The sequence below is a fragment of the Mustela putorius genome, unplaced genomic scaffold (genome assembly GCF_011764305.1).
Source record: "Mustela putorius furo isolate JIRA1106 unplaced genomic scaffold, ASM1176430v1.1 tig00000275_pilon_pilon_pilon, whole genome shotgun sequence".
In the NCBI taxonomy this organism is placed as follows: domain Eukaryota; kingdom Metazoa; phylum Chordata; class Mammalia; order Carnivora; family Mustelidae; genus Mustela; species Mustela putorius.
This window is the reverse complement of record NW_025421341.1, coordinates 25821879-25847145: the sequence shown is the minus strand read 5'-3', so window position 1 is coordinate 25847145 and position 25267 is coordinate 25821879. Positions and strand designations below refer to the sequence as shown.

The following is a 25267-nucleotide window of genomic DNA, read 5'->3' as shown; positions in this document are numbered from 1 at the left end:
GGTAATTCTGGGGCACCTGGGTGGCTCAGTGGGTTAAAGCCTCTGCCTTGGGCTCAGGTCATGATCTCAGGGTCCTGGATTGTGGCCCACATCGGGCTCTCTGCTCAGCGGGGACCCTGCTTCCCCCTTTGTCTCTGTCTGCCTCTCTGCCTACTTGTGATCTCTCTCTCTCTCTATCAAATAAATAAATTAAAAAAAAAAAAAAAAACCGACCTCAGGTAATTCTGATGCAGATGCTGGCAGACAATTGGGACAATATTCCCATTTAATAGTGATGCTAAGGCTTTGTCACCCAATGACAACTCTCTAGCAAGGAGCTCCTGATGCCCCTTCACCCATCTCGAGACCTTGATCATATTTAGGTTTTCTACCAGATGCCTTGAGAGTCGGAGTACCTTAGTCATTCTCAGTATTAAAATCAGATCCTGTGACTCATGTTTTTGAAGACTATACATTCCCTCTTTCTCCAAAGAAATGTGTCAAGGAGTCTGGCTATTGAACCAAACAAAATCTCTATTTCTAATAATGTTGCATTGTGCTCAACCTATCTGAGAATAGAATATTTGATAGTAAACCTTAAGCATATGGGATTCTATGATAAATGTGTGTGATATTAACTGAGATGTTTGATGTGCTTATACTATAGAGTGATAAGAAAATAAAGTCTGGAAGAGATCTTTGAGTACTCTCTTACATCTGAAGTAATCATGGCATTGATGTCTCCATCACTTTAGGGACAGACCCAGAGATGGGTCTCTGAGATGCCTTTGAGATAAAATAATATTCATAGACTCTGGGAAAATCAGATTTCCAAAGGTCTTTCTGGACATCTAACAGAACTTGAATTTCAGACCTTCAGGGTATAACTGATGGTACTTATTGCAGGAGGAAGCATGTCAGAACAGACACGCTTATTTCAGTCCAACAAACCCAATGTAAATGTAAGGGGAGACAAGTCTGAGACAGCTACCTCTCCCCCACCCCTGTCCCACTCCCTGGCAAATAACATATCCACTGAACAGAAAATGGGATTAGAAGTCCAACTATTATCTGGTTAACCATCTAACATGTCTGACTGAAAACTTGAAGTGAAACTCTCCATTTAAACAAACAACAACACACATTGGCAATTGAAATTTCCTGGAGACTGGATGTCAGAATTTAAAAATGTAAGGGTGTGAGCTCCCTTCTGCTCCCCTTTCTGCATATATTATGCTTTGCACAGACTTGGACATAGAGTCGGCACTAATTAGCATTTCCTCAATAACTGAAGGTAGAATTAGAGGAAAATTTTGTGATGGGATTTTTAAAAAACTTTGGCTTCCTTTTTTTGCTCTGGAAATGAAAAAGTGTATGTCTAAACATATGTACGGTGTAGGTTGTGTCCCATTATGTAGACTCTGGTTATATCTTTGACAACTTGTCCTACTGTTCATCCTGATGGTGCGTCATCTGTCATCTAGGTTGACTCCTAGAGACAGTCAGGGTCTTCATTAACATGAAGTGTTGGATCCCTGAATCGAAATCCCAAAATGTCTTTAGTGGTTGAGGAAGTTAGCATAATAATGTCATACTAGGATGTACATTTGATACTTCAACAATGTAGCTTACCTTTATTTTAGATTTCTATAGTATTCTCCGTTTTTCAGAGTTTGTTCATACCCCTGTAAATTTGTTCCTCATGATCATCTGTGGATTGTTATTACTTCTTTTTTTTTTTTTTTAAAGATTTTATTTATTTATTTGGCAGATATCACAAGTAGGCAGAGAGCAAGGCAGAGAGAGAGGGGGAAGCAGGCTCCCTGCTGAGCAGAGAGCCCCATGTGGGGCTTGATCCCAGAACTCTCAGATCATAACCTGAGCCAAAGGCAGAGGCTTAACCCATTGAGTCACCCAGGTGCCCCTGTTATTTCTTCTTTACAAATGGGGAATATGAGAGCAATGCAGCGTAGGCAACTTGCTCAACAGACTGTCTGGGTTGAGATGAGAATCCTGGGAATAGAATACCACTCCTTTATTTTGTGCTGCCTCTTACTTCCTTATTTACCAGATAGGTAAGTTTGCTGCCATGGTTATGGCTATGTAGATAGAGAGGATGGGAGTGGTGTATGGGGCATCAGGACGGAGGATTAGGGAGTGAGTTGACAGCTATGGTTCTAGCATTTCTGTGGGTGTAGCCAGTGAGTCGTTCACGGCAGAGTCCACCACGGCAGAGTTCTCTGTTCATGGCAATCGCGTGGAGATCCAAGATAATCCAAGAATCTGAAGTCAAAGCAAGGTTCAACATTAAACTAAAGTAATCATGGCAGCAAGACTTCAGATCATCTGGAAAACCGTTGTCCAGTTAAAAGAGTTTCCTTATTTTCTGTCTTCTTGTGAACTGAGCAATGGCATGTTCCTTGGGTGTAATTAATCCATGGGTTACACTTGGCACCCACTCAATAAAGTGAGCAACAGCATAGAGACTGGGGCTCTCATGGGAAAAAGCGCCCCCCCCCCCCAAGTCTGGCTTCATTCATGCCAGGACATAGGGAAATGACAGCAGCCAGAGAATGGGCAAGGCATCGCTCCATCCACACTGCAGAAGGACTGGGACTTGTGTCATGCTATGGAAGCATGTGAGTTTTGAGCTCTACGTTTTGCCTGCCCTTGGATGGTGGTAGTGATGACGGGTTTTAGTTGTGACAAGGAATGTGGAGATGCAGTTGGCACAGAATTTATGAACACGAGTATCTACATACATTATGTCAAATCCACCTCCACTCCATACTAGCTATGTCACTGTGTCTGTTCCTCAGTTTTTCATCTGTAAAGTAAGGGATGATAATAGTGTTAATTGGAGGAGGAGATGAATGAAAGCAAGTCAAGATGTCTGACATGGTACCTGGTGCAGAGTGAGTACCCATACAATGTTGGTTATTGGTTAGGCCAGGTAATTTTTTTTTTTTTTTTTCCTGTAAAGGGATATATGAGTGAGTATTTTGGTTTTGAAGACCTTTGGTCTCTGTCAGCTCACATTTATAGCACGTGATCATAAAAATACACAAGTGAATGGGTGTGGCTATGTTCCAATAAGCTCTATTTATGGACACCAAGATTTAATTAAGTGTTCCTGTGCTGATATCATTCTTTTTTCGATTTCTCCCCAACCATTTAAAAATGTAAAAGCCGGGACGCCTGGGTGGCTCAGTTGGTTAAGCAGCTGCCTTCGGCTCAGGTCATGATCCCGGCGTCCTGGGATCGAGTCCCACATCGGGCTCCTTGCTCGGCAGGGAACCTGCTTCTCCCTCTGCCTCTGCCTGCCATTCTGTCTGCCTGTGCTCGCTCTCTCTCCCCCGCCCCTCTCTCTGATGAATAAATAAAATCTTAAAAGAAAAATAAAATAAAAATGTAAAAGCCATCCTTAGATTATAAGACATGCTAATACAGGCAGTGGTTTGTGTTTGGCTGATTCCTGGTAGAGACCTTCCTGTGTTCAATATGGAAGAAATTATTTTATTCCTTAGCACCACATCTGTGTTTGTGGTGGTGCCCATCATTCAAGCTCTTTCTGTGGGCAGCTTCTGCTTAGGCAGCAAAGCGTGTGATGGGATGTCAACAGTCTTCCTCACTCACCCCAAATGGGCTCGCCAAATGGAACACTTCTAGAAGACAACCGGAGTGATGGGGTCAGTGGTCCATAAACGTGCATTTTCACTTTTGTGGAGTCTTAGCAAAGTTGGCTCCAAGTTTCATGTTTAGTAAATCGTTCTTAAATGATATGTTAGGAGTGTGAACATAAATTTGATCTATTTGCAAGTGGGAAGAAAAGTAAAGAAATCTAGTCCCAAGTAAGTCTTTCGGGGGAAAGCTATGTGAGATCCTGTATCATATTCAGAATTCAAGAGATCTCAGATAAGAATAAAGCCACATCTTCAGATGCAGGTAAAGATGTAAGAAATGCAAGGTAATATTTGGGTAAATAGAGCTCTAACACCCTAGTGCCTGAAATAGCCAAGCAATTGAATGAAAAGCAGTATTTTTCTTTTTAACTTTGTGATTGTCCCATTTCTTCCACTTCAACTTCTTTCTCTCTCTCTCTTTTTAAGGTTTTATTTATTTATTTGACAGAGAGAGACACAGAGACAGAGAACACAAGCAAGGGGAGTGGGAGAGGCAGAAGCAGGCTTCCAGCCAAGCAGGGATCCCAATGACAGGCCTGATCCCAGGACCCAGATCCCAGGACCCTGGGACCATGACCTGAGCCGAAGGCAGATGCTTAACGACTGAGCCACCCAGGCACCCTTCCACTTCAGTTTCCAAGAGCATTATATCTTACCTGAGTCTGGTGCAAGTCTCTTTTTTCACAATATTTTTCCAAGTCTCTGTGGTGCAAGTATTTCCAAGGCAAGATTTATAAAGTTAATTACATGCACGACATTTTCGTGGGGCTGTTACTATCATTCTGATATTTTTTTCAAGTTCAGGACGTGCTAGTGGTGCCATCCTTTAGGTACAACAAGACTTCACACGCTGGCTAAAAATGTTGCATTGACTCACAAGGTTGTTTGCAAATTCTCGTATAAATACCCAAGCTTTTTTTGTGGATACTTCTCAATACTGGAACTGTTTCCATTATTATAAAAGTAATAATGTTTATTACAGAAAAATATTTAAAATGGAACTTCCCAAATCATTTCAATGCATTCCTTTTGAGGCCTAAAAAATATCAGCGACATGCATGGGGAGGTGTCACACTCATGGTAGTGATTTCATGAGGATATCTCCACACTCATGATGTTGCAACCTAGGGTGTGTCCCAGGTTCCAAGATACTTCCTTAAAGTTAGAAAACAAAGGTTCTGTGAACTATCTATGATGTGCATGTCTCCACTGTTACAGTTTATAGGATAAACTTTATTTATAGGCTGAGGAAGTGGCTACCTCAAGGCTTGATTTCAGCAGAATTGGGGAAGAAATGCCATTTCTTCCCATGGAAGACTCTAGGTAGTTTATAGTCATGAGTATGGGCTGACTTGTCTGTCCCTGCTATTTATGGTAGAATGGGGTGTCATTGTTGCTGTTGAGGGATGTTGACACCTTTGATGGCAGGAAGGGTGGATGTAGAAAGAGAGTGTCTTTCTGTTGTTCATTACATTTAGGGCCTCTCTGGTTTGAGTAGAGGTTTGTGAGCAAAAGTGGGTTTACAATGAAGCAGACTTCAGTGACTTCTCTGTTAAGGACTCCTTTCAAATTCCTGCAAAGGGCCCCAAAAATGTGTCACATGGTCATGTGATTTTGTAAAGCATGCAAAACTAAGCTAGTTTTTCTTTTTTAAGGACCACCCCCCCCCAAAAAAAAATGTAGAAGCTGTAGGCTCCATGAAATATTGATCTATTTTTGGCTGTATATTTTCAGACAGGACTTACTCAAACTTCTTTGGAAGGAGAGAAGAACATCTTTGTTGAGAGACGTGTGGGATTCTGGATGTTGAGAGTGAGTTAATCTTTTCTAAGGCCTAAGATTGAAGAAGAAACTGTGAAAAGGAAAGATGTTCTCTGGGAAAGGAACTTGTAGACACTGTCGGTGTCTTCCTGTATTCAAGGAAAATTGAGAAGTTTGAGGAAAGAGAGTGGCAAGCGTCTTTAGTTGATCAGAGAAGAACTTCTTATACACTCAAATTTTTATTTTCCAGAGAAAGTGAAAGGCTTAATATAATGCCATTTTAATTTAATATTGGTGGGGTACCTGGGTGGCTCAGTGGATTAAAGCCTCTGCCTTCAATTCAGGTCATGATCTCAGGGTCCTGGGATCGAGCCGCACATTGGGCTCTCTGCTCTCAGGGAGCCTGCTTCCTCCCTCCTCTCTCTCTCTGCCTGCTTCTCTGCCTACTTGTGATCTCTGTCTGTCAAATAAATAAAACCTTAAAAAAATAATATTGGCTAATACATTTTATATAACTGGTGCTATAGTATCTACTATAATAATGACTATATTATATAATGACTGTGTGGTGGTGATGGTGATGATAAAAACATGTATGTTTTGTGAATGTTACAGTTTACTGAATACTTTCACATATTTTTCTCTCATTGATAACTACTGAAGTCAAGAAAGGATCTCTTTATCTATGGCCCCTGGATGCCTCTCAGATAAACTGGAATCCTGTGAAAGATTGAGGTAGAATAGTCTCCGTGCTTCTCTCAATTATTCTTTCTTTATTTTGTGATAAAGCCACGACACCGTCACCCATTTTCTCTTCTTTTGTCAGTTCTCCAGCATCATGGCCATCAAAATAACCATTGAACTTGGACACAAAAAGCCATTGCACTTAGAATGGCCTCTAATTTTTCACTTGCAAAACTACTCAACTGGCAAGCAAAGAACCAAGATCCCTCCAAACCTGCTCTTAGGCATTGTTTGCATTTGTTAAATTTGTCTGTATGAACTTACTCGTTGCTTTGCTGACCTCTGACTATTTGACCCTTTAGATGAAAAAGCACTGCTGGGACCCACAACTAAATTTATACAAATTCAAGGAAGTGGTCAGACTTACAAATGTGGGGTTGTAAAAGAATTGACCTCGAAGTTTGGTCAATGACAAGTGCTGAATGTATGGAAAATATGACATGCTCTTGAAATACAGAGAAGGGAGAGGTAATGATGAGTCAGAGGTTCAGGGAAAGCTTTGTGGACATGGCTTTTGAGGTCTCAGTGGGCATCATGTCAAGATGGGCAGGAAGGCCATCCTGGTGGAACAGTTAGTGAGGGTGGAAAAATCAAGATATGACCAAACCTTGGTCCATTTGGGCAAGCACATGGGATTCTGGAAAGTAGGTTTGTTCAGATCCATTGAAAATAAATTCCACTCAGTGAACTCTTGGTAGATTTCTTTTTTAAATTTTTTTAAAAAGATTTTTATTTATTTATTTGACAGACAGAGATCACAAGTAGGCAGAGAGGCAGGCAGAGAGAGAAGAAGGGAAGCAGACTTACCGCTGAGCAGAGAGCCTGATGCGGGGCTTGATCCCAGGACCCTGGGATCATGACCTGAGCTGAAGGCAGAGGCTTTAACCCACTGAGCCACGCAGGCGCCCCGGTCAAGTCATTTTAAACATGCTGAGTGTCAGCTTTATTTTTAAGAAAAGGATAATGATGTCTAACTCACGGAGTTGTAATAAGGATATAATGAGGTAAACAATGTTAAAAGTCAGGAACAAAACCAGCATCATGTAATGGTTAGACGTATATAGAATGGTCGGGAGGCTAAAAGTTTATTTTCACCCCCCGGCCCAATTTGAGTCTATAGTGCTTCATCTTGTTTCAGCTCATTCTTTATTTCCTCAAAAGGTATTTTATTCATTTATTTGTTTGTTTATTTATTTATTTCAAAATAAGCTCTACACCCAACATGGGACTTGAACTCACAACCCCAAGATCAAGAATCACACGCTTCACTGACTGAGCCAGCCAGGTGCTCCTCCTCAGTTGTCTTTAGATTCAGTGGTTCTGGGAGTGGGAGTGTAGCTACCATAGCTGACTGGAAAATAGAAGTCCATTCAGCCACAGATCCACAGAAAATTGTGAGTTGACAGTGTGATACAGAGGTAAGAACCAGAATTCAGAATTCACAGATCTTGAATTTTGAGATTTAACTCTGCCACTAATAAGCCCGGTGTTGACAGAGGTATTCTGCCATCCATTTGAAACTCAGTTTTGGTGTGTTTTTCATCTGTAAAGCACGGTCTGGTGGTGATTTCAAGTGGTTTCTTGCTTTTCAAGCTCTTTGAGAAGCATCACGATTAATAGAAAACATGACCACTAGCAAGTAGTGGAAAAAAAGATGGTAAGCAGTGACATAGTCCTAATTCCCCCCGCTGCAATTTATATTATTATTTACCTGGGATGTTGTCTTGCTGTGCGTTGGCTTGTTTTCTCCTGTTGGTTTTCTTCTCTAGCTGCTCTCTGTCTCTGTGCACAGTCTTATGCTTAAATATTCACACACTCTCCCTGCTCTGGCGTCTATCAAAGAGAAGGAAGCATTTTACTTGCTTCCTCTTAGTTACAGCCTGGTTAGAAATGGGGATAAGGATTGAGAGGAATGGTCAGTAAGGCAACCATCTCTGATGCTTCAGGACTTAATCTTTAATTAAGACTGGTTTATTTATAGTGAGATGTATGGGAACAGCTTCTGTGTTTGAATGAATTATATGCCTTCATCGTGTGGACACAATGTGAATACATGCCATTTATCGTGGTCCTCGTATAGAGAGATGGGCAAATGCTCATATTTGCACGTTCAAATGTATCTACAGGTGTATATGAGCAAACTGGAAGGGATAGTGTCGCATAATTTCAGAACTCAAGTTAAATTTTCACACATCAGTAATACTATCAACCAAATTTATTGTTAGAATTAAAACAACAAAGATAAATTTATCTGAATACTTGCTGGAGGGAAGAGCTTCATTGACCTTTTTAATGTGTAGCTAATCAAGAAAGAGTTTTTGAAAACTTACATTTTGTTTATGATATGCACAAAACAAAAGAATGGAAAGAAAGAAAGTAAAGAAGTTTGGTCAATCTGTATTTGACTCTTACTTGCTCCATCCACTCATCCATCCATCCAATCATTTATTTAATCTAAGTCCCTAATTTTAAAAAAAAAATTATTATTTTTTAAATTACTTTTCAGTGTACTAGAATTCATTGTTTATGCATCACACCCAGTGCTCCATGCAATACCTGCCCACCACAATACCCACCACCATGCTGGCCCAACTCCGCCCCCGCACCCCCACCCTTTTGAAACTCTCAGATTGTTTTTCAGAGTCCATAGTCTCTCATTGTTCATCTCCCCCTCCAATTTCCCTCAACTCCCTTCTCCTCTCCATCTCCCCATGTCCTCCGTGTTATTCCTTATGCCCCACAAATAAGTGAAGTCATACGATAATTGACTCTTTCTGCTTGCTAAGTCCCTAATTTAAAATCAATAGTGATTGTTTTAGATTCTGGGATTATCATTTTTTTTTTAACTTGTAGGCACTGCCCAAATTTTATTTTATAATGTAATGTACATTTATAATGTGAAAACAAACATAGACAAAAAATAGGAAATATATTTTGTCCAAGAAACTCTTCTTAGGAATAAATTTATGGTTGGGTAGTGAAGAGCAGGACTTGAGTTTGAATTGAATTCAATATTGGCATTGTCCCGACGTATTGATCCTTGGTCTGCATCCAAGAGGGTCCGTAATTTATTCAAAACTGCCAAGGATCAGGACATGTTTTCAGACCCTCACTCTTCCCACTCCTGTCCCTCAGAGCAGGCTTTCCCAACTCAAAAGGACTTGTCATCAGTCTTTGGGGAAAGGAGTGCCTGGGCGTCAGCCCACTGACTCTGAAATCACTTACTGCATTATGACTCGTCTTTGCCACGATGGAAAGTTGACCCTTTTCTCTTTCCTTCTTTCTTTTCCCCTCTCCATTACCCTCTGCTACCTAGCACTTCCTTATTCATTTCCCTTCAGTTCTGAAACACTGTTCCTAAAAAGGCAAGGCAGTTGTCCAGTCATTCATGTAGCAGTCGGCTACTGAAGAAACCCTTGGTACTTTTTTTTTTTTTTTTTGAGAGGGGGTGTCTGACCTATTCGTATCGGTGGACACCGATCAAAATGATCAGAGAGTGAATTGCTCAAAACTATATTTCATTTTGCTCTTCAGACATGTATTAATAGACATAAAAGAGGAGGGGAATTTGCCTCCAAGCAAACAGTATTCAAAGTTCTTTCCCATGGAAACCAGAATGAACGTTGGCATAAAGGAGAGGCCAAGTATACTTGATTTCTCTCAGGCTAGTTGCCTGATTTTTGTTCAGTCAGCCTTCTTGTTTAGGCCCTGAGGTACTTGGGGGCACAGAATTTATTTGCTTTCAGAACTGCCTACATCATTGATCCCACAGCACAGGCACGCGTCCTAGGCCAGGAGGAATAGAGTGCCCTGGCCAACATTTTGGATTTTTAAGGGAATTGGATATTGGAGCAAGAGCTGAATATCCTCTTAAGTAGATACATACATATTGGCTGATTATGGGCAGGATCTCCAGAAGAGGAAGCAGATGACACTGTGGATGAGGAACTCATTTCACAAATTTGGGAATTCCTGCAAAGTTTCGGTGATCATTTTTCCCCTGGTCTTAAAATACAGAGATGATTTTTCTCATGTTTTTCCTTTGTGCCTGGTGGGCTTGGACAGTGTGGAGGTGAAGGTAGGCAGAAGTTGCTGAGGGTGTATTATGCATTGGGAACTGTTCTGTGCTTGACATACTATCACCTTCCCTTTAAGTCAGCCTAGGAAGCAGGTGTTTTAAACCACATTTATAACAATGAGAAAACTGGTTTGGAGGGACAAGCAGCTCTCCTCAAATCAGAGAGGAAGTGGCCAAGTGGGCATCTGAAGTAGATCGACTTGTCTCCAGAGCATGTGACCACCACGACATACGTCTTCGTTTGCCCAAATCTCTGGAATCACCTTTTTTGAGTTTAGTCATGACTGTTGCTCACACCCAAAGAGAAGAACACAAAATTTCAAAAAGCAACTGTCCCTATTTAAGGGTGGTGATAAATCATTCATATTATCTACTTAGTCATCTCAACTGGTTTACCAGTCCCCCACACCTGAGCCTCATAACTTTGCAGGACGATGGGGAGAAATCACTGTCTCTTCTTCATCATCCCTCTCCTCCTGGCCTCTGGTGAAGTCCTTGTTCAGTGGAGATTCCGTGAGAGATTTCTGATGGTGACCTTGATGTTGCTACTAATTCCTGTGCCAGCCAGAACGAAGCTGAGCCTTCTCTTTTGCCTCCAGGAAAAGAGTTTCCTCTTTCATTTGTATCCAGTTATTACTTCTCTACCTTCCAACAACCCGTAATTGACCCAGATAAGATTTGGATTTTCAAAACAAGCTCCCTGAGCTGCCCCCTTTGCCCGCTTATGAAATCCCATAGAAAATGAAAAGCAAAGAAACAATCTTGAAATATCATATGGGAGGTGTCAGTGAAAGCATTTATGTATTAATTTGATCTCTATATTAAAGATCACAGGCTCACAGACTCTATGGCTGGGCTGTTTGGTAAATAATGTATCTAGGTTTTTCAGCCCGGAGAGGCCATTTAATCCTCCTGTTGCTGTAGGGCATGGTTGGATTATCTTCTATATATACCCCTACTTTGCCTCCATGGAGAGAGCACTGCGGTGGGAGCTAGGTGATTTGAGTTTTACTTTGAGTTTAAGCTCTATCCATTATTCATATTTGCATCCTTGGTGCCATAAACAGTATCAGCCACATCTGAGGCAGCCCATAACTGTTTATGGAAGGTCTGTGACTTGGGCCAACTCTCTTTGCTCTGTGGGCTTTAGCTACAAAATGCACGCACTGGCCTAGGGTTTCTGATGATTCTGCAGTTCTGTAAATGCTTTGCCCTGGTATATCCAGTCTCTTGGTCATTGATCTCTTTATAGAGAACTTCATGGAGATTTCTGGCACAAAAATTGTAGTATTTAACTTCCTTCTTAAATCTGCCATTCTTCTGTTTCTCCAAACATCTCCTGTCATGCGAATCTTGGCAATAATCTAGTTGTCGATAAAACTATTTAGGTTTTGTGCGTCTTTGGTAGTCTTAAGGAGGGTGGCAAAAGCATTCTTTTGTTTCCTCTCCCCTGAAAGGCTCTTTGTGTAACTTGTTACCTCTTTTTTTGTATCCCAATTGGGTTTATTTGTTGACTTAAACATGACTGGTGCACATAATAGCAAAAATATCCAATAGTGGGAAATAAAGACGAAGGCAGGGTGGGTCTTCGTCTTTGTCGACCTTGTCACGAGTCTAATTGTGTCTTATTGAAGTTGTGTATATATAGCTAGGGTTTACATTTCATAGCCAGAAATCTCTGTTAGTAACTGTGCGCAACATGATTTTCACATCCTCCAACCGCCACTGAGAATACCACTCACCTTTTATGGTCATGTTTTCACAACTGATTTACAGGGTTGACTGTGACATCTGAGTCCTGGCACGGTAGACCAGGAAGAAAAAAAAAAATGTGATGATATTGGCTACAGTTTTTCTTCCAACCCCACATCAACCTTACTCCTCAAATGGCAATGTTAATTAGATCTTATATTCGACATAAGTGATCTTATATTTGGATAACCTCTCTGAGTTCTCATGGATCAGTTAGGTCACATTACTCCCTAGACCTCATTTTTTTTTTCTTTTTTCTTATCTGTAAGATGGGGATGACAATACGGGTTTTGGGAAAAATGAAAGAAAATGGACATCATGGATGAAGGAAACAGGAGTGGGTGCTATACTAGAGCTCTATACTAGTGGGCTCTATACTCTATACTAGAGCCCACTCCAGGGACAATAGTATATAGAATATATAGTAGAGAGCTATAGAGCTCTCAGTGAGTCTGAATAGCAGCCTTTCTTATATAATTGTTGAGTTGATCTTGCCCAGAATGTTGAAGGAGCCATCACAAGAAGGGCTTTGAGATGTTTTGTCTCTAGTTAACCATTTACACAGAAATGATTTCTGAGGTAAGTTGCTCTGCATGGCCCTGGATGAACCACTCTTGGACCAAAAAATGTGGTTTCGATTCAGATGCGATAACAAAAACATAAGCTAAATCTCCTCATAAAGCAAGTCTTTTGCAACACGGTTTTTCTTTCCCTATTAGAGATCCTTTTCCAAAGGAGGAAGGTGGCCATGTTTGGGGGAAGTGCAGTGGCTACACACAATTATTTCTTAAGCTGCTTAGTTTTTGTTCTGATATCATTGATGACATTTATGGTACTCAAGCCAGAATGAGGGCAATTTCTAATATTCCCCAGTTCTGAATAGATAAGGTGCCGATGGAGGAAAGGTACATAATTACCACATAGAACGTGATCTTGTGGTCCCGTTCTCAGGTTTTTTGTTTGTTTGTTTGTTTTTCCATTTGTATCATCTTAGAAATGACTGTTTCACCAGGAGAGATTAAAAATGCCCATCGCTCTTTCACATTGTTCTCAGTGTTCTGATTTTTCTCCCCTAAGTCCATTCTGCTGAATATCTAGAAGTTGTCACATTTTTAGCAAGTAATAACCGTGTCTAGCTGTGCTGACAAAATGTCCCAACATAACTGTTAATAAGCATTGTCATTTTAAGCATGAAACAGTTTAGCTAATGATTTATCTCTTTTAAGGCAGCACTCGGGGCAGCTGTATGATTGGTCTCTTTAGCAAGTCAAGTCATTTCTTTAACAAAATGTTAAGCACAGATGGGCCATAAGCTGTCAGCTAACGATTACTGTGTCTGCATCTGCTTGCTTTCAATGCACTGTTTTCTGTATTCGGTCAGTTACTTAGTGGCAGCTCCGTGAAAAGCTGAACCTACTCTGATTGGCAAATAAAACGTTCATTTGTCTCTTCTTCCTATTGTTTTGTTTTGGTAACACATGTCAGCAGCTCAATTACCCAGTTCATTAACAGCTCCCAAAGGACATGATGGCCAGCCCATGATAAGAGGGTAATTGTGGCACATATGGTCAATAATGGCCTCTCTCTTGGCAATTGTAAATAAAAGTCACTTGGCTCTTACCCTTTCAGGAGAACTACTGTTTTCCTGTTCCCCTTCAGTGTGCAAATTACCTTTTTTTGCACGATGCAGTCCAGTCTTGGTGACTCAGAGCCTAGCTCCCTGCTTTGAGGGTCATGGAGACAGAACATGGAGAGAGCTCTGGTTCTTAATTTTAATTATGACTGACTTTTAAGCTCTTGAGGGGGAAATTCTTATCACGGGAGACTATTCTTAGAAAGCTGTTAACTGATTAATTAGTTAACTAATCAGTTTTCCTAATTGAATAGCAACACATTTTCTTGGGGCTTTCCTCCCTTTTTCTCTTTGAAATGCTCTGGTGGCAGTTACCATGGAGTTTTTAAAAAGCCATTTAAAAAATTGCACAGACACACAAAATCATGTGCAGGCAGGGGTGGGGAAGGGAAGTGGGCCTTCATCTTTTCTTGTTGAGAGAGATTCATTCTGTAAAAGCCGTTCTTGTCACATGCAGGTCTTAAAGGGCTCTAGAAGCCTCTGAGTTCTTTGGGGACAGCCTCAGGGTCTCTGAAAAAGTAGTGATTCCTCCTTCCTGCCAAGCCTTTGCAAGGAAGTGCTGAAACACAGAATTTGGTTGCTGCTCTGTCAGGGGAAGAGAAGGGGCACGAGCACGTTTTTACTTAAATGTAGCTGTTTTTTAAACTAACAATCATCACTAGCAGGGCTGTGATGAACGAAGGGAAAGCAAGGCTTTCTTTCCAGCTTCCTTGTTACAAAGGGGGCCTTTTCAGGGATGCCTGGTCAGGTGATGGATGCTGGGACCCCACTCCACCCCAAGAAAGGTTTCTCAGTGTAACGTGGGGAGGGATCCAGCTCGCACCTGAAATTCAAAGTTATTGGGACCTTAGGCCCTGGGGGGTTCTTGGGGGCCGTGCCGCTCCAGGCCTCAGAGGCAGCTTGGCCGCGTCTGCCTGCTCGGCTTGTCAGCCCTTATCTTAAATAAACACCCAACGGGCCGGTGTGGCGCACTTGCCATCTCCGGCGGGCGGGCGCGCAGCACACGCGGGCTTCCGGCCGCCCCCGCGCCCGCCATATTCATAACCAATCTGTACTCTCCTCCCAGGGCAGCAGGCACTCGGGGAGTTGTTGAGTGTCAGGGTTTATTTGTGCTATTTTTGATTAGCACCAACCTGGCAGGAGCTTATTTTCCTTCTAATGACCCCGTGCTGGGCGAAGGCGGCTTCCGAGGGAAGGACTTGGGTCAGAGGGGAGGGGAAGAGCGTTCCATTGCTCCAGCCCCGCAAGTGGGGACCGCGGGGGCAGGAGCAGGAGCGCGGACAGGGCTGGAGGCTCCTAATGAGATTTCGGGTTCTGAAAAGAACCTTTCTGCCGGAAAACCCACAAATATTCTTGCCCTAGATGGTCCTACCTTGTTTTGTTTTGGTACTTGTTAAAGATTCTTGGCTGGCACATTTGGAGATGTCCTAGAGGCCATGGGAACAAGGACCCCCCCCTCCCACCGGGCCCCCCATGGACCACTGATAAGGTTATAAACCATCTCTCCTAGTTTGTGACTCACGACCAGCTCCTCAAATCCTAGCTGTGAGTTAGGAATTCTGGGAATGGCTTTAAGGCTTGATAAGTGTGTTAAGTCCCACACACTTTCTAGATCTACCTTTGGATTCTGTCCTTTCAGAGGTGTCTATCTTTCCTTTTCTTGACATCTATACAGTTGAAACACACTTAAAAAAAAAAAATCATGTCGACGATTACTTCTCAGCTTGTGAATTAATGTGGAAGAGAAGATTCCAGGTGCTGAAGTCTCTCAACTGGCTTGGATTAACCCCTACTGTGCATCCATTTCAACCTCTCCCCCTACCCCCCTTCTTTAGGGAGAAAAAAAAAAAAAAAAGAAAACCAACCTCCCCTTTCTCATCCACTCCCGGCTTTCTTTGTGTCTGCTGCTCCCTGCCAGGCAGGTGTCAGAGCCCTGAATGAGGGTAAATGCTCCGTTGATGGATTCCACAGATGGAGCGTGGAAATCGGTAGAATAGGCCTCAGCCACAGGCCATTTCTTGGGATCCAACAAAAGCCTCCAAATAAGTCAACAAAAATCCCAAAGATCACAAAGGGAAAATGTCATTTGTCATTTACTCTGGGCCTGTGAGGGAATATCAGTCTTGCCTCACTCCTCCTGGCTTTCACCCGAGTAAACACGAGAGAGGTCATTCACATCTCTCTCGATGTAAAAGGGCCACTTCACATCAGAAAGCAGTTAGCTGTCCCATGGCCCCCTTCACGTTGGACGGTAAAACTCACAAACACAGGAGACGTTCTGCGATTAGCTGAGCAGGTGCACCAAACTTCGAGTTGACCTATTAAAGATTTTGTGGAATATACCTGCCAGATATCCTAAAACCTTTAGATCGGGGAGGAAATGATTTCAGGGAGCGCTAAGGCGTGATTCCTATTTTTATTTTATGATTTTTTTTTGAATCGGTGAGACACAGCTTTAAGTACCGATGCTGCCAGGTCTAGCTTGCCAAGATTAGTAGAGATGGAAGGACCATCTGATTTGGTCTGGGGTTATCTTCTAGTAAATGACCGATGACTAAGGACGTCAGCCTCAGAGCCTGCGGAGAGAGATCCCCCCCCACCTCCTCTGTGTCTGTAAATTGCATTGTATTATATCTGGGACAAACATAGAGTTTAAATGGTTGTCATGTTTTGATTCTTTAATTATTCAAATGAAAGGTCTTGCTGAGAAGAAAGACAGTGTGCCAAATTCATGCTTGTGAATTATTTTGTTTCTCCATTTTTTGCCTGTCTCCCATCTCTGAATTATATTGGTCTGGAAACCAATAATTATAGAATTCCACGTGACTAAATCCCTATAAAATTGAGGTAAGATCTCATGTATAATAGCGTTAACTAGGATGAAATATTTCTTCAGGCTACAGAAGAGTTCACAAGGGGTTAACGGACAAAGACATACTCTCTAATTCTGTAATTCCTTCTTTAATTAAACTTCATGGTTGGTCCACTGGTGGTAATACTTCTGCCTTCTCCTCCCGGTTTGATTTGTTTCTGAAGGAAGAATTTGTAATCCTGTGGGATACGATTGTTATCTATGCTTGATCTTTTTTCTTTAATTTTTATTTTTTAAATTGATCCTGTCCACTTCCCCAAGGTTAATCTTAATATTAAATTATTGGGGTAACGAAAAATTTGTTTCCTAAGACCTATAATTAGCTTGATATAGAAAAGGAAGAAATGTACTTTCTTACAAAACACAGAGCTGAAACATTGAGGTACCTGGAAAGAGACAGTATTTTCCTGTGATCACTCTGGGGCATCTGCTGAATAACTTGTGAATATGCCAACAGAATTTGAGTTATTTATTCTCACACTTTTGTTTGATAATAGTTCGAGGTTACTTTACAGCACTTGAGATCCTTTCACTAACATGTTTTTAATAAAAAAAAAGAAGGATGTAGTAAAGATATAAAATGAGGAATCAGTTCAACTGCTTGTGATCAGCAGTCGTATGTTCTAGATGGATCTTAGGACCAGGAGTCGGTCATGATTAGGACCAGGAGTTGGTGATGATTCTTAAGAGCTACTGCAAATGGTCACACTGACTATTTTGTTTTCTTAAATAAATTCATTCAGTGTCTTGGCAAACTGATTCATTTCTTAGAGGTTTATCCTTATTTAACAACTATACTTGAAGATGCACAGAGTTCCATGTTCGTTGACTTGAATTAAATTCAATTAGAAAATTGTTTGACTTGGTGTATAAGATTAATCAAACTGTTGTGTTTTCATAAATTTTATTTGATTCTAGGACATTTTTGAAAATCTGGGGCAAATGGGAGGGGTAGGTGGCAATCAGCTGAATAATTTGCATTGGAATTCCTGTTTGGATTTGTTTCTGGTACTCCTCTTTAGAAGGATTCTTTGTTGTGTGTGTGTATGAGAGAGAGAGAGGGAAAGAAACTCAGCAGCACCTATTTGGAACATACCAGGGTAGAAGAGAGAAAGTATGTCTTCTGAAGCATACACCCATACACCAGGGTCAAATCCTAGCTTCCCCAATCGTGTGATTTGAACAATGTCTCTAAGTCTCAATTTCCTTCTTCTGTAGAGTAGCGTATTTATTTCACAGGATTTTTGTGTAGTTACATTGGGAAGAGGGAGAAATCCTCATCTTCTTGGAAAGGTTTGCTCCAGGTTCATTGGAGACATCGAGTTACATGAATGTCTAAGTCAGAGAATGGATGGTGAGGAAGTTTTGAAAATAAAGTAAAAACTTTCAAAATCTGATAAGAATATGGATTGAGAGAAAATCTGAGAATCATTCAATTTAAAGCAATACAATCTTCACTTAAAAAGCTGTGTGTTATATGTTAACATGGATTAAAAAATTTTAAAAAAGTTTAAATTCAACATATATTGTATGTTAAATATATGGATTTCTTATGAGCCCTATTTTGGTATTTCAAATTGGGGAACAATATCTCTATTTAATGAATAATAAAGCAAACTTTGTGAAGGCATGTGTAGAATTTTTATTTTGAGTAACTTAAATGTAATTGAAAATCTCCCCTTAATACTAGGGCCGGACAGTAGAAATAATCCAAAGAGATTTTACCAAAGAGATCGTATTTGATCTTGTTGCTGTATCTTCACAATCTATGAACTCATTTAGATAACTGTCTTGCTGGTGGTGCTTGCAATGTCCAAGTCAGAACATTAGATATTCTGTGCAGAGACAAATATAATTTATTTCTGTGGAGCTGTCTGGAAAAAAAAAATCTTGTTTTTTTTACTTTGGTGTAATATTTAGCAAATGAGGTGCTTTGTATCAAGGATCTAATGTTGAATATGTAAAATAGATGGACTTCAACAAAATGATTTTTTTGTACTATTATAATGGAATGTAAGTATCAGGTTTATTTTTGATAAAAATAGAATGATTCAAGTTCATGACATTATCATGTTCTCTGTAAATCTTATTTCTATTGAGTGACATTAAAAAAAAAAGTAGTATTTCCATCTTTAGAAATAGCTAGTAGTTCCTAGCTCATAGATTAATCTTGGGTCGCTGACTTAACATATTTTAAAGCCTACATCCTTTTGGGGTGTAAAGATGGAGGAAGGTCAGAAATCACTTGTGCAAATCACTTGGCTTCATATTGCCAAGAAGGATCAGTTGGTTCAGATAAATTTCCAGCAGAAAAGCCAGGCAAGTCATTTCCTCAGTGTCTTTTGAAATGATGCTTTATGGAAGTTTTCTTAGGGAGGTGCAACTGTCGCTTTTGCATAACAGTCTAGAAATACAAGTAGTGATTTGTTAGCTTGTTAAAAAAATTTTTATTTTGGGTGGCGAAGGCTGTCCTATTGAACTCCCAGACATTCTGAGTCTTTTTAATCATTAGCTGTTGGTGATTCTTCATTTGTTTTTTTTTAAATCACAATCTTCTGAAAAAGTTGATAATTATTTCCCAGAAATATTCAGGTATGCAAATACTTGCAAAATCTTCCTGAAATTTTTTTGAGGATTTACAGACTCCCAAATCTCATTTCAGTAGTTGTTGGGAGTTCAGAAGGGCAGAATTTCCATGTAAGGTGTAAAATAGGGGAAGAGAAATCAGTTAAATTCTTAAATTCTTAAATACTTAAAATCTTAAATTCTACCAGGCATTTCCATCCTGTCAATTGTGTTTATTAAACACCTACTATGTTCCAAGATGTCCAGCAGGGCACAAGACAGAGAAAGGCCTTGAGCTCACTAAGCTTACATTGTGGCGGATGTTGTTAAGGTGAAACATGGTGGTCTTGACCCTCAGAATTAACTCTCACTGGTACTTGTACATTTCAGGAGCCCCTTTTCTTCAGAAACTGAGACGGTTTTGATTAATTGACCTGACAGTGCATGGCACATCATATTTACTTGGGAGGATTTAATAACCTTTGCGACTCTCAGAGGAAACATGAAAATTTCCACATACTATTATCCTAATGGGATCATAGTAAGAGAAAGTGTAACCAAAGATTTAAGGTTCTCACAGGCAAAGGAAGCTTTGGGTGAGTCCTTAAATGCTATTGGGCTTTTCACCTGAATTCACAGAAGATAGAAAAGTCAGGGCAACAGAAACTGGGGGCAGGGAAGGGAAGCATTTTATGGTGATTTATTATCTTAAGGGAATGAATAATCTGGGAAGTATACTATTTAAAATTTAAAAATATGTATGTGGAACCATTGTTTTGATAAGTTACAGCAGGAAATTTTTTAAGTACTTGGGAATTTTGGGAGAGAAAATAATAATATGGATTATCCTATAGAGGTAGTTCTCAGAGGATCATTTAGGACCAGCAGACTTGGTATCCACCCCCCCCCAAAACTATAGAAACTGTAGAAATTGGGGGGGGGGTAGCAGTCTGTGTTTTAATAAGCTCTTCAGAAGGTTCTGATGCTCTAAAAGTTCAAGATCCACTGCTCTACAGTGATGTGCAAATTACTGCTTTTTTAATTTGACTCACATTTATCAAACACAAACACATGTAAGTTGTATTGTGAGCTTTTGAAGTTTATAATGCAATGCACATTTCTCAGCATGTTAGTTTTCCTTTAAAATATTCCCACACTTAAAGCAAGTCTAGTTTCATTTTTTTAAGTATCCTAAAATAAGATTTATATCAAATTAGACCATTTTATATCAAATTAGGCAACATAATTGAAACACCAAACATAATGGTTAATGTACAGTAGATGTACTGTATATCATAGTTCCCTTTCGCTTTTATCTATAAGCACTTGTTTTTCTTTAATTTGTCATATAGATTATTAATTTACTCTCTTAATTTTACAGTTTGAATGTGAATAAGTTGTAAAGTTTTAAATATTAAAAGAACTTAGAATTCTATTTATGGGTTATTTTGGATGTACACCCCTTTGGGCAGCTTATACTATACTATAATGTACTGAAGTAGAACGAAATTTTAGATTTCTGTAGGGCAGAGTTGAGTTTGCGTTTAAATAAAAGAGAATGAGGAGTGTAGGAAATACTGCATTTTGACATTGCTTCTGGTAGCACCTGAATTTCCCCAGGTCCTACAGCCTGAGAGTGCAAAGGAGTTTTACCTTGACAGTGACATTAATAATCTACAATTTTCTGGATTTCCTTCCCCATTTGCCAACAGCACATTTCAGCCCCTTCCCCGGAGGATCCCCTATTTATCTGGGGGGTTTTCAGAGTGTATTTGGATATGCTTAGGAGCATGGCTGGCCGGGCTCCCGAGTTCTGCTCAGAGTAGGTGCCCGAGAGCTCTCTGACGGCCCTCGGCTACTGCCCTGATGTCCAGGGCCTCTGGGAGAGGGCTGCTTTCCTGCCCAGTGCCCTGTGTCTGCGGTGTGCTCAAACCTCAGAACCTTCTCAGGTTGACAGGTACTCAGTTACTGAAGGAACTCATAGGAGCCATGTTGTATCACCAGTGTAAATTCCTAACTCATTTCCCAGTCCCTCCTTCTTGTCTGTAGATACTCACCCACTAATACGCAGGACCTCCTTCCCTGATGCGTGCTGACACAGGCAAATTCAAACTTTGCTGGGGAGGGGCCTGCAGCAGGGCTGGTTTCTGGGACATGTGACCTATGTAGTCTTCTACCCACAGCCCGTGCTTAGAAGGGCTCTGTGTTTGGTTTTTACGCTGTGTGTGGCCATCCCAAAATTTGCAATAATTTTTTTTTTTAAAATTATTTATTTTTTAAAGATTTTATTTATTCATTTGACAGACAGAGATCACAAGTAGGCAGAGAAGCAGGCAGAGAGACAGAGAGAGAGGACGAAAGGCTCCCTGCTGAGCAGAGAGCCCTATGCGGGGCTCGATCCCAGGACCCTGGGATCATGACCTGAACCGAAAGCAGAGGCTTTAACCTACGGAGCCACCCAGGCACCCCTGCAATAATTTTTGAACACAGGAACTTGCATTTTTATTTTGCACTGTGTTCCTCAAATTAGGCAGCAGTTCTGGGCAACTGCTCACCATTCAGCAGAGACCCAGACTCTGACCTTCGGTTTAGGGACAGTTTGCTAGACTATGCCTGCCTTTTCTCGAGTCTGTTCTTGAGGTTCACAGTAACAACGTCTCAATATGTGGTAATAAGATCATGAATTTAAATATGATTTCTCTTATGGGAGTAGAGTCTATAAACTGGAGGAATCCTGCAACACTTTACTATTATTGACTTTTTAGATATTAGGTCAATTTTGGAATTAAAAAAAGAGTCACATTTGTTAATGGATTTCCTCCTGTAAAAGGTGGCAAAAGTTTATTTGGAACCACACTAAATTTGATTCATTCATCAAACACAAGTGCTAAGCACGAGGGCCATACAAATGGAATCATGTCTGTCCCTGTTTTCTAAGATCTCGTAATGGACCTAGGTGACAGATGCAAAGAACAATGATTTCTGCCTTGGGGGCTTGGAGACAAAATAGGGGAAGAGATTAAATATCATTTAATAATGCGATACCGCACAGAGGGGCTCGGTGTCTGTGCGAAGACACTGGGGATGTACTTCAGGATTTGAATCATTCAGTCTTGGTCAAACTTGTTTTTTGACTCCTGTTTTACTACTTTTCCTCTCCCGTGCACTTAGCCTCAGCACCCCAGTCAGATGAAGGCTCCGACATTGACTCCGAACCAGATTTGCCACTAAAGAGAAAACAGCGCAGGAGCCGAACAACTTTCACAGCAGAACAGCTTGAAGAACTGGAACGAGCTTTTGAGAGAACCCACTACCCTGATATTTATACCAGGGAGGAACTGGCACAGAGGGCAAAGCTCACCGAGGCTCGAGTTCAGGTACTGACTCTAAACATCCATGCCCTGATTAAATCCGGACAGGAAGCAAAGTAGTGTCTTCTCATCTCAAGCAGATTTTACTTTATTTAAGATTTTATTTATTTGAGAGAGCGAGCATGAGCAAGGGGAGGAGGAAGAGGGTGAGGAAGAAGCAGGCTCCCCGCTGAGCAGGGAGCTGGATGTGGGGTTCGATCCAGGACCCTGAGATCATGACTTGAGCAGACACAGACATTTAACCCACTGAACCACCCAGGCGTCTCTAAAGCAGATTTTAAATCCAGAGAATAAATACGTTAGGAATGGCATTTCATTGTGAATTGTAGCCTTTAGTAGCATAAAGTTTCCACCACGTTTTCTCTAGTGTCTTTTCTTTGTCTTTTGCCTTGTCCTGATGGCACTATCCTGACCTCTTTTTAATTTTTATTTGTATTTGCCTGATCACACCCACCCCCACCGAATTTCTTTTGTTTTTAGGTACGTCTATTGTATTATTGTATCCAGCAGTATTTTACTTTGCTAACCAGTCAGACAATTATTTTTTTTTTCTCAATTAAGAGGTTGGTAAGTCTAATTAAATTTATCAATGTGATCAGTATGTTTGGCTCCTTTTCTGTCATGCTGTTGGATACAAGTATTTTATGTAGATCAATTTTAAAATGACCTATTTGTTTGCTTTACATTCTTAGGGTTTTTGTTGTTGTTGTTGTTGTTGTTGTTGTTGTTGTTACTTAAGAAAATGTGCATTCTTAGTTTAGCCTTTGGTTATCATTAATAGGAGAAAACAATTATGTCCGATATAAGTGTGTCAGTTCCTGTTGGTCACTCCCCATTTTGTGAGTCCTTGTTACACACGGGGCACTATATGGACTTCAGGCAAAGCAAGCAAATGCGAGTGGTCCTCTTGTGCCAAGCACTGTTCTAAGTGCTTTATGGGAATTAACCCATCTCCTCGTCACTAGAACTGTAGGGTGATACTGTTATTTACCCCCCGTTTTTTGGTCAGACTATTGAAGTGAGCACCCACAGTCCTAAAACTAGTTAGTGATAGATGTAGTTGGATTCTATATACTTGCTCTTGATGGCTTTTCAATTATGAGGATGGGCAAAGGTGTATAAAGAAAAATTCCTTCTAAGGCTGTTATCGTCCTGAAACATTTCAAATAACTATTATTTTAGGAATGGTTTGAAGGATCTTCTGAACTCTTAGAACGACTCTGAACTCTCTGGAAAGACTTCGTTGGTTTAATAACTTTCTATTGATAGAGTAACATTTTCAGCATTAATGAAGATAGTAAAACACTGTTTGAAGGCTGAAAAATGTCTTAGGGTATCCTGAAACTCCTCAAGTTAAGCTGCTTTATCTAGAAATGTGTTCTTTCCAGCTACTTGACTTTCATCGTCAAAGCGAGCCTGGAGACTCAGAGGTAAACCGATCGGTTGATATGGTTTCTAGATTGATCATTCCTTTCTTCTATGCAGCTCTCTACCTCTCCTATTCTAGGCTTTTACAGAAATAGCCTCTCCCAGGGTACAGAGCCTAGTCAGAGTGATTGTCTTATTCAACCTGACTTGCCATACATCACCGTAGAGGTAAGAAAGTGAAGGAAAGCTAAGATGCATTAAGGCAAGTCTCCCAAGGAGCTCCAGTCTAGTATTAATGAGTTAATGAGGTAAACACAGATAGTTTAAAAAGCCAGTTATGATAAGTAACCTAAGAGAGAAACAATGTGCAGTGGGAGTTGAGAAGAGGAAAGAATGAGATCTTGCTGGATAACAAGAGAAGCTCACACAGAAGGCAGATTTAAGATGAACCTTTGAAGCTAAATAGAAATTCTCTGGACAGGGAGGGTGGGGAGAGTGTTAGTAAGAGGGAATACTGTGGGTAAAAGCGCAGGGAGTTGGATGCATGTGAGTCACATACCTGGTGATCCTTCATTTTTGCTTGTGTCAAAGGAATACGGACTAGTTCAGTTTGGTTGGAGGGTAGGAAGAAGTAGGGTGGTGGGAGGAATATGGTTGGAAACCTAGGCTGAGGACATCCTGTGGTGGGCTTGGGTTTCAGGCAAGGGCTCTCACAGTTGATGTGAAGGGCAGTGGAGGCTGTGGGCATGAGTGGGTTAGGGGCTATGGGAACAGAAAGAAAGGGCAGTGGCAAAAGGTGGAAAGTAGGCAACAGGTTGGGTAAGCTGGAAGTGGGTGGAAGGGTGAGCAAAGAATGGAGTCACAGATGCGTGGAGCCTTACAGTACAGATGTTTTACAGCGGGGAGTATTGACTCTATCTACCTGTTACATTGGGATATGGTGTGCCTCTCCAGAAATGATCACCACTAACCACAGATTATGATAACTTACATACATAAATATGGTATGATAGAATACCATATGTGGTATATGAATCATGATATGATCTATAACAATGTTATAAATATTGTATGTATCAAATCTAATTGCTTTTATTACAGTTCTGTGGACACCTGGCTTAAATCCGAAGTCAGATCTGTTCACACTCTCCATTCTTCCAGCAAACCTTTATAGAGCGCCCATTGCATTCCAGGATTTGATCCCTATATTCTTTGTCTGGCCAAGCCCACATCCCGAGTCCGTTCTTCAGACAGATAGGAGATCAGCTCTGTACTCAGAGTAAAAAAAAAATAAACATTGATTTTAAAGAAATCAAACAAAGAGAGTGATGGAAAACTGAAAAGGTTCTGTGTTGTCCGTCATACCTGCTTTTGCCAAAAACAAAGATGGGGGACAGACTAAATCTCAAACCCATGCGGCTTGTGCAGTGCCCAGCATTCACATCTGGCTCAATGAATATC

At 40.8% G+C, this 25267-nt stretch overlaps 1 protein-coding gene across 3 annotated transcripts in view; it reads left to right on the top strand.

Annotated features, from left to right (window-relative positions):
- PAX3 (paired box 3) overlaps positions 1-25267 on the top strand; it is a 100294-nt gene that overhangs the window by 45351 nt on the left and 29676 nt on the right. For all 3 annotated transcript variants that reach the window (XM_004762892.3, XM_004762894.3, XM_004762893.3), the window contains exon 5: positions 22239-22444. In XM_004762892.3, the coding sequence (XP_004762949.1) occupies positions 22239-22444 (206 nt within the window). The remainder of the gene's footprint in view (positions 1-22238; positions 22445-25267) is intronic.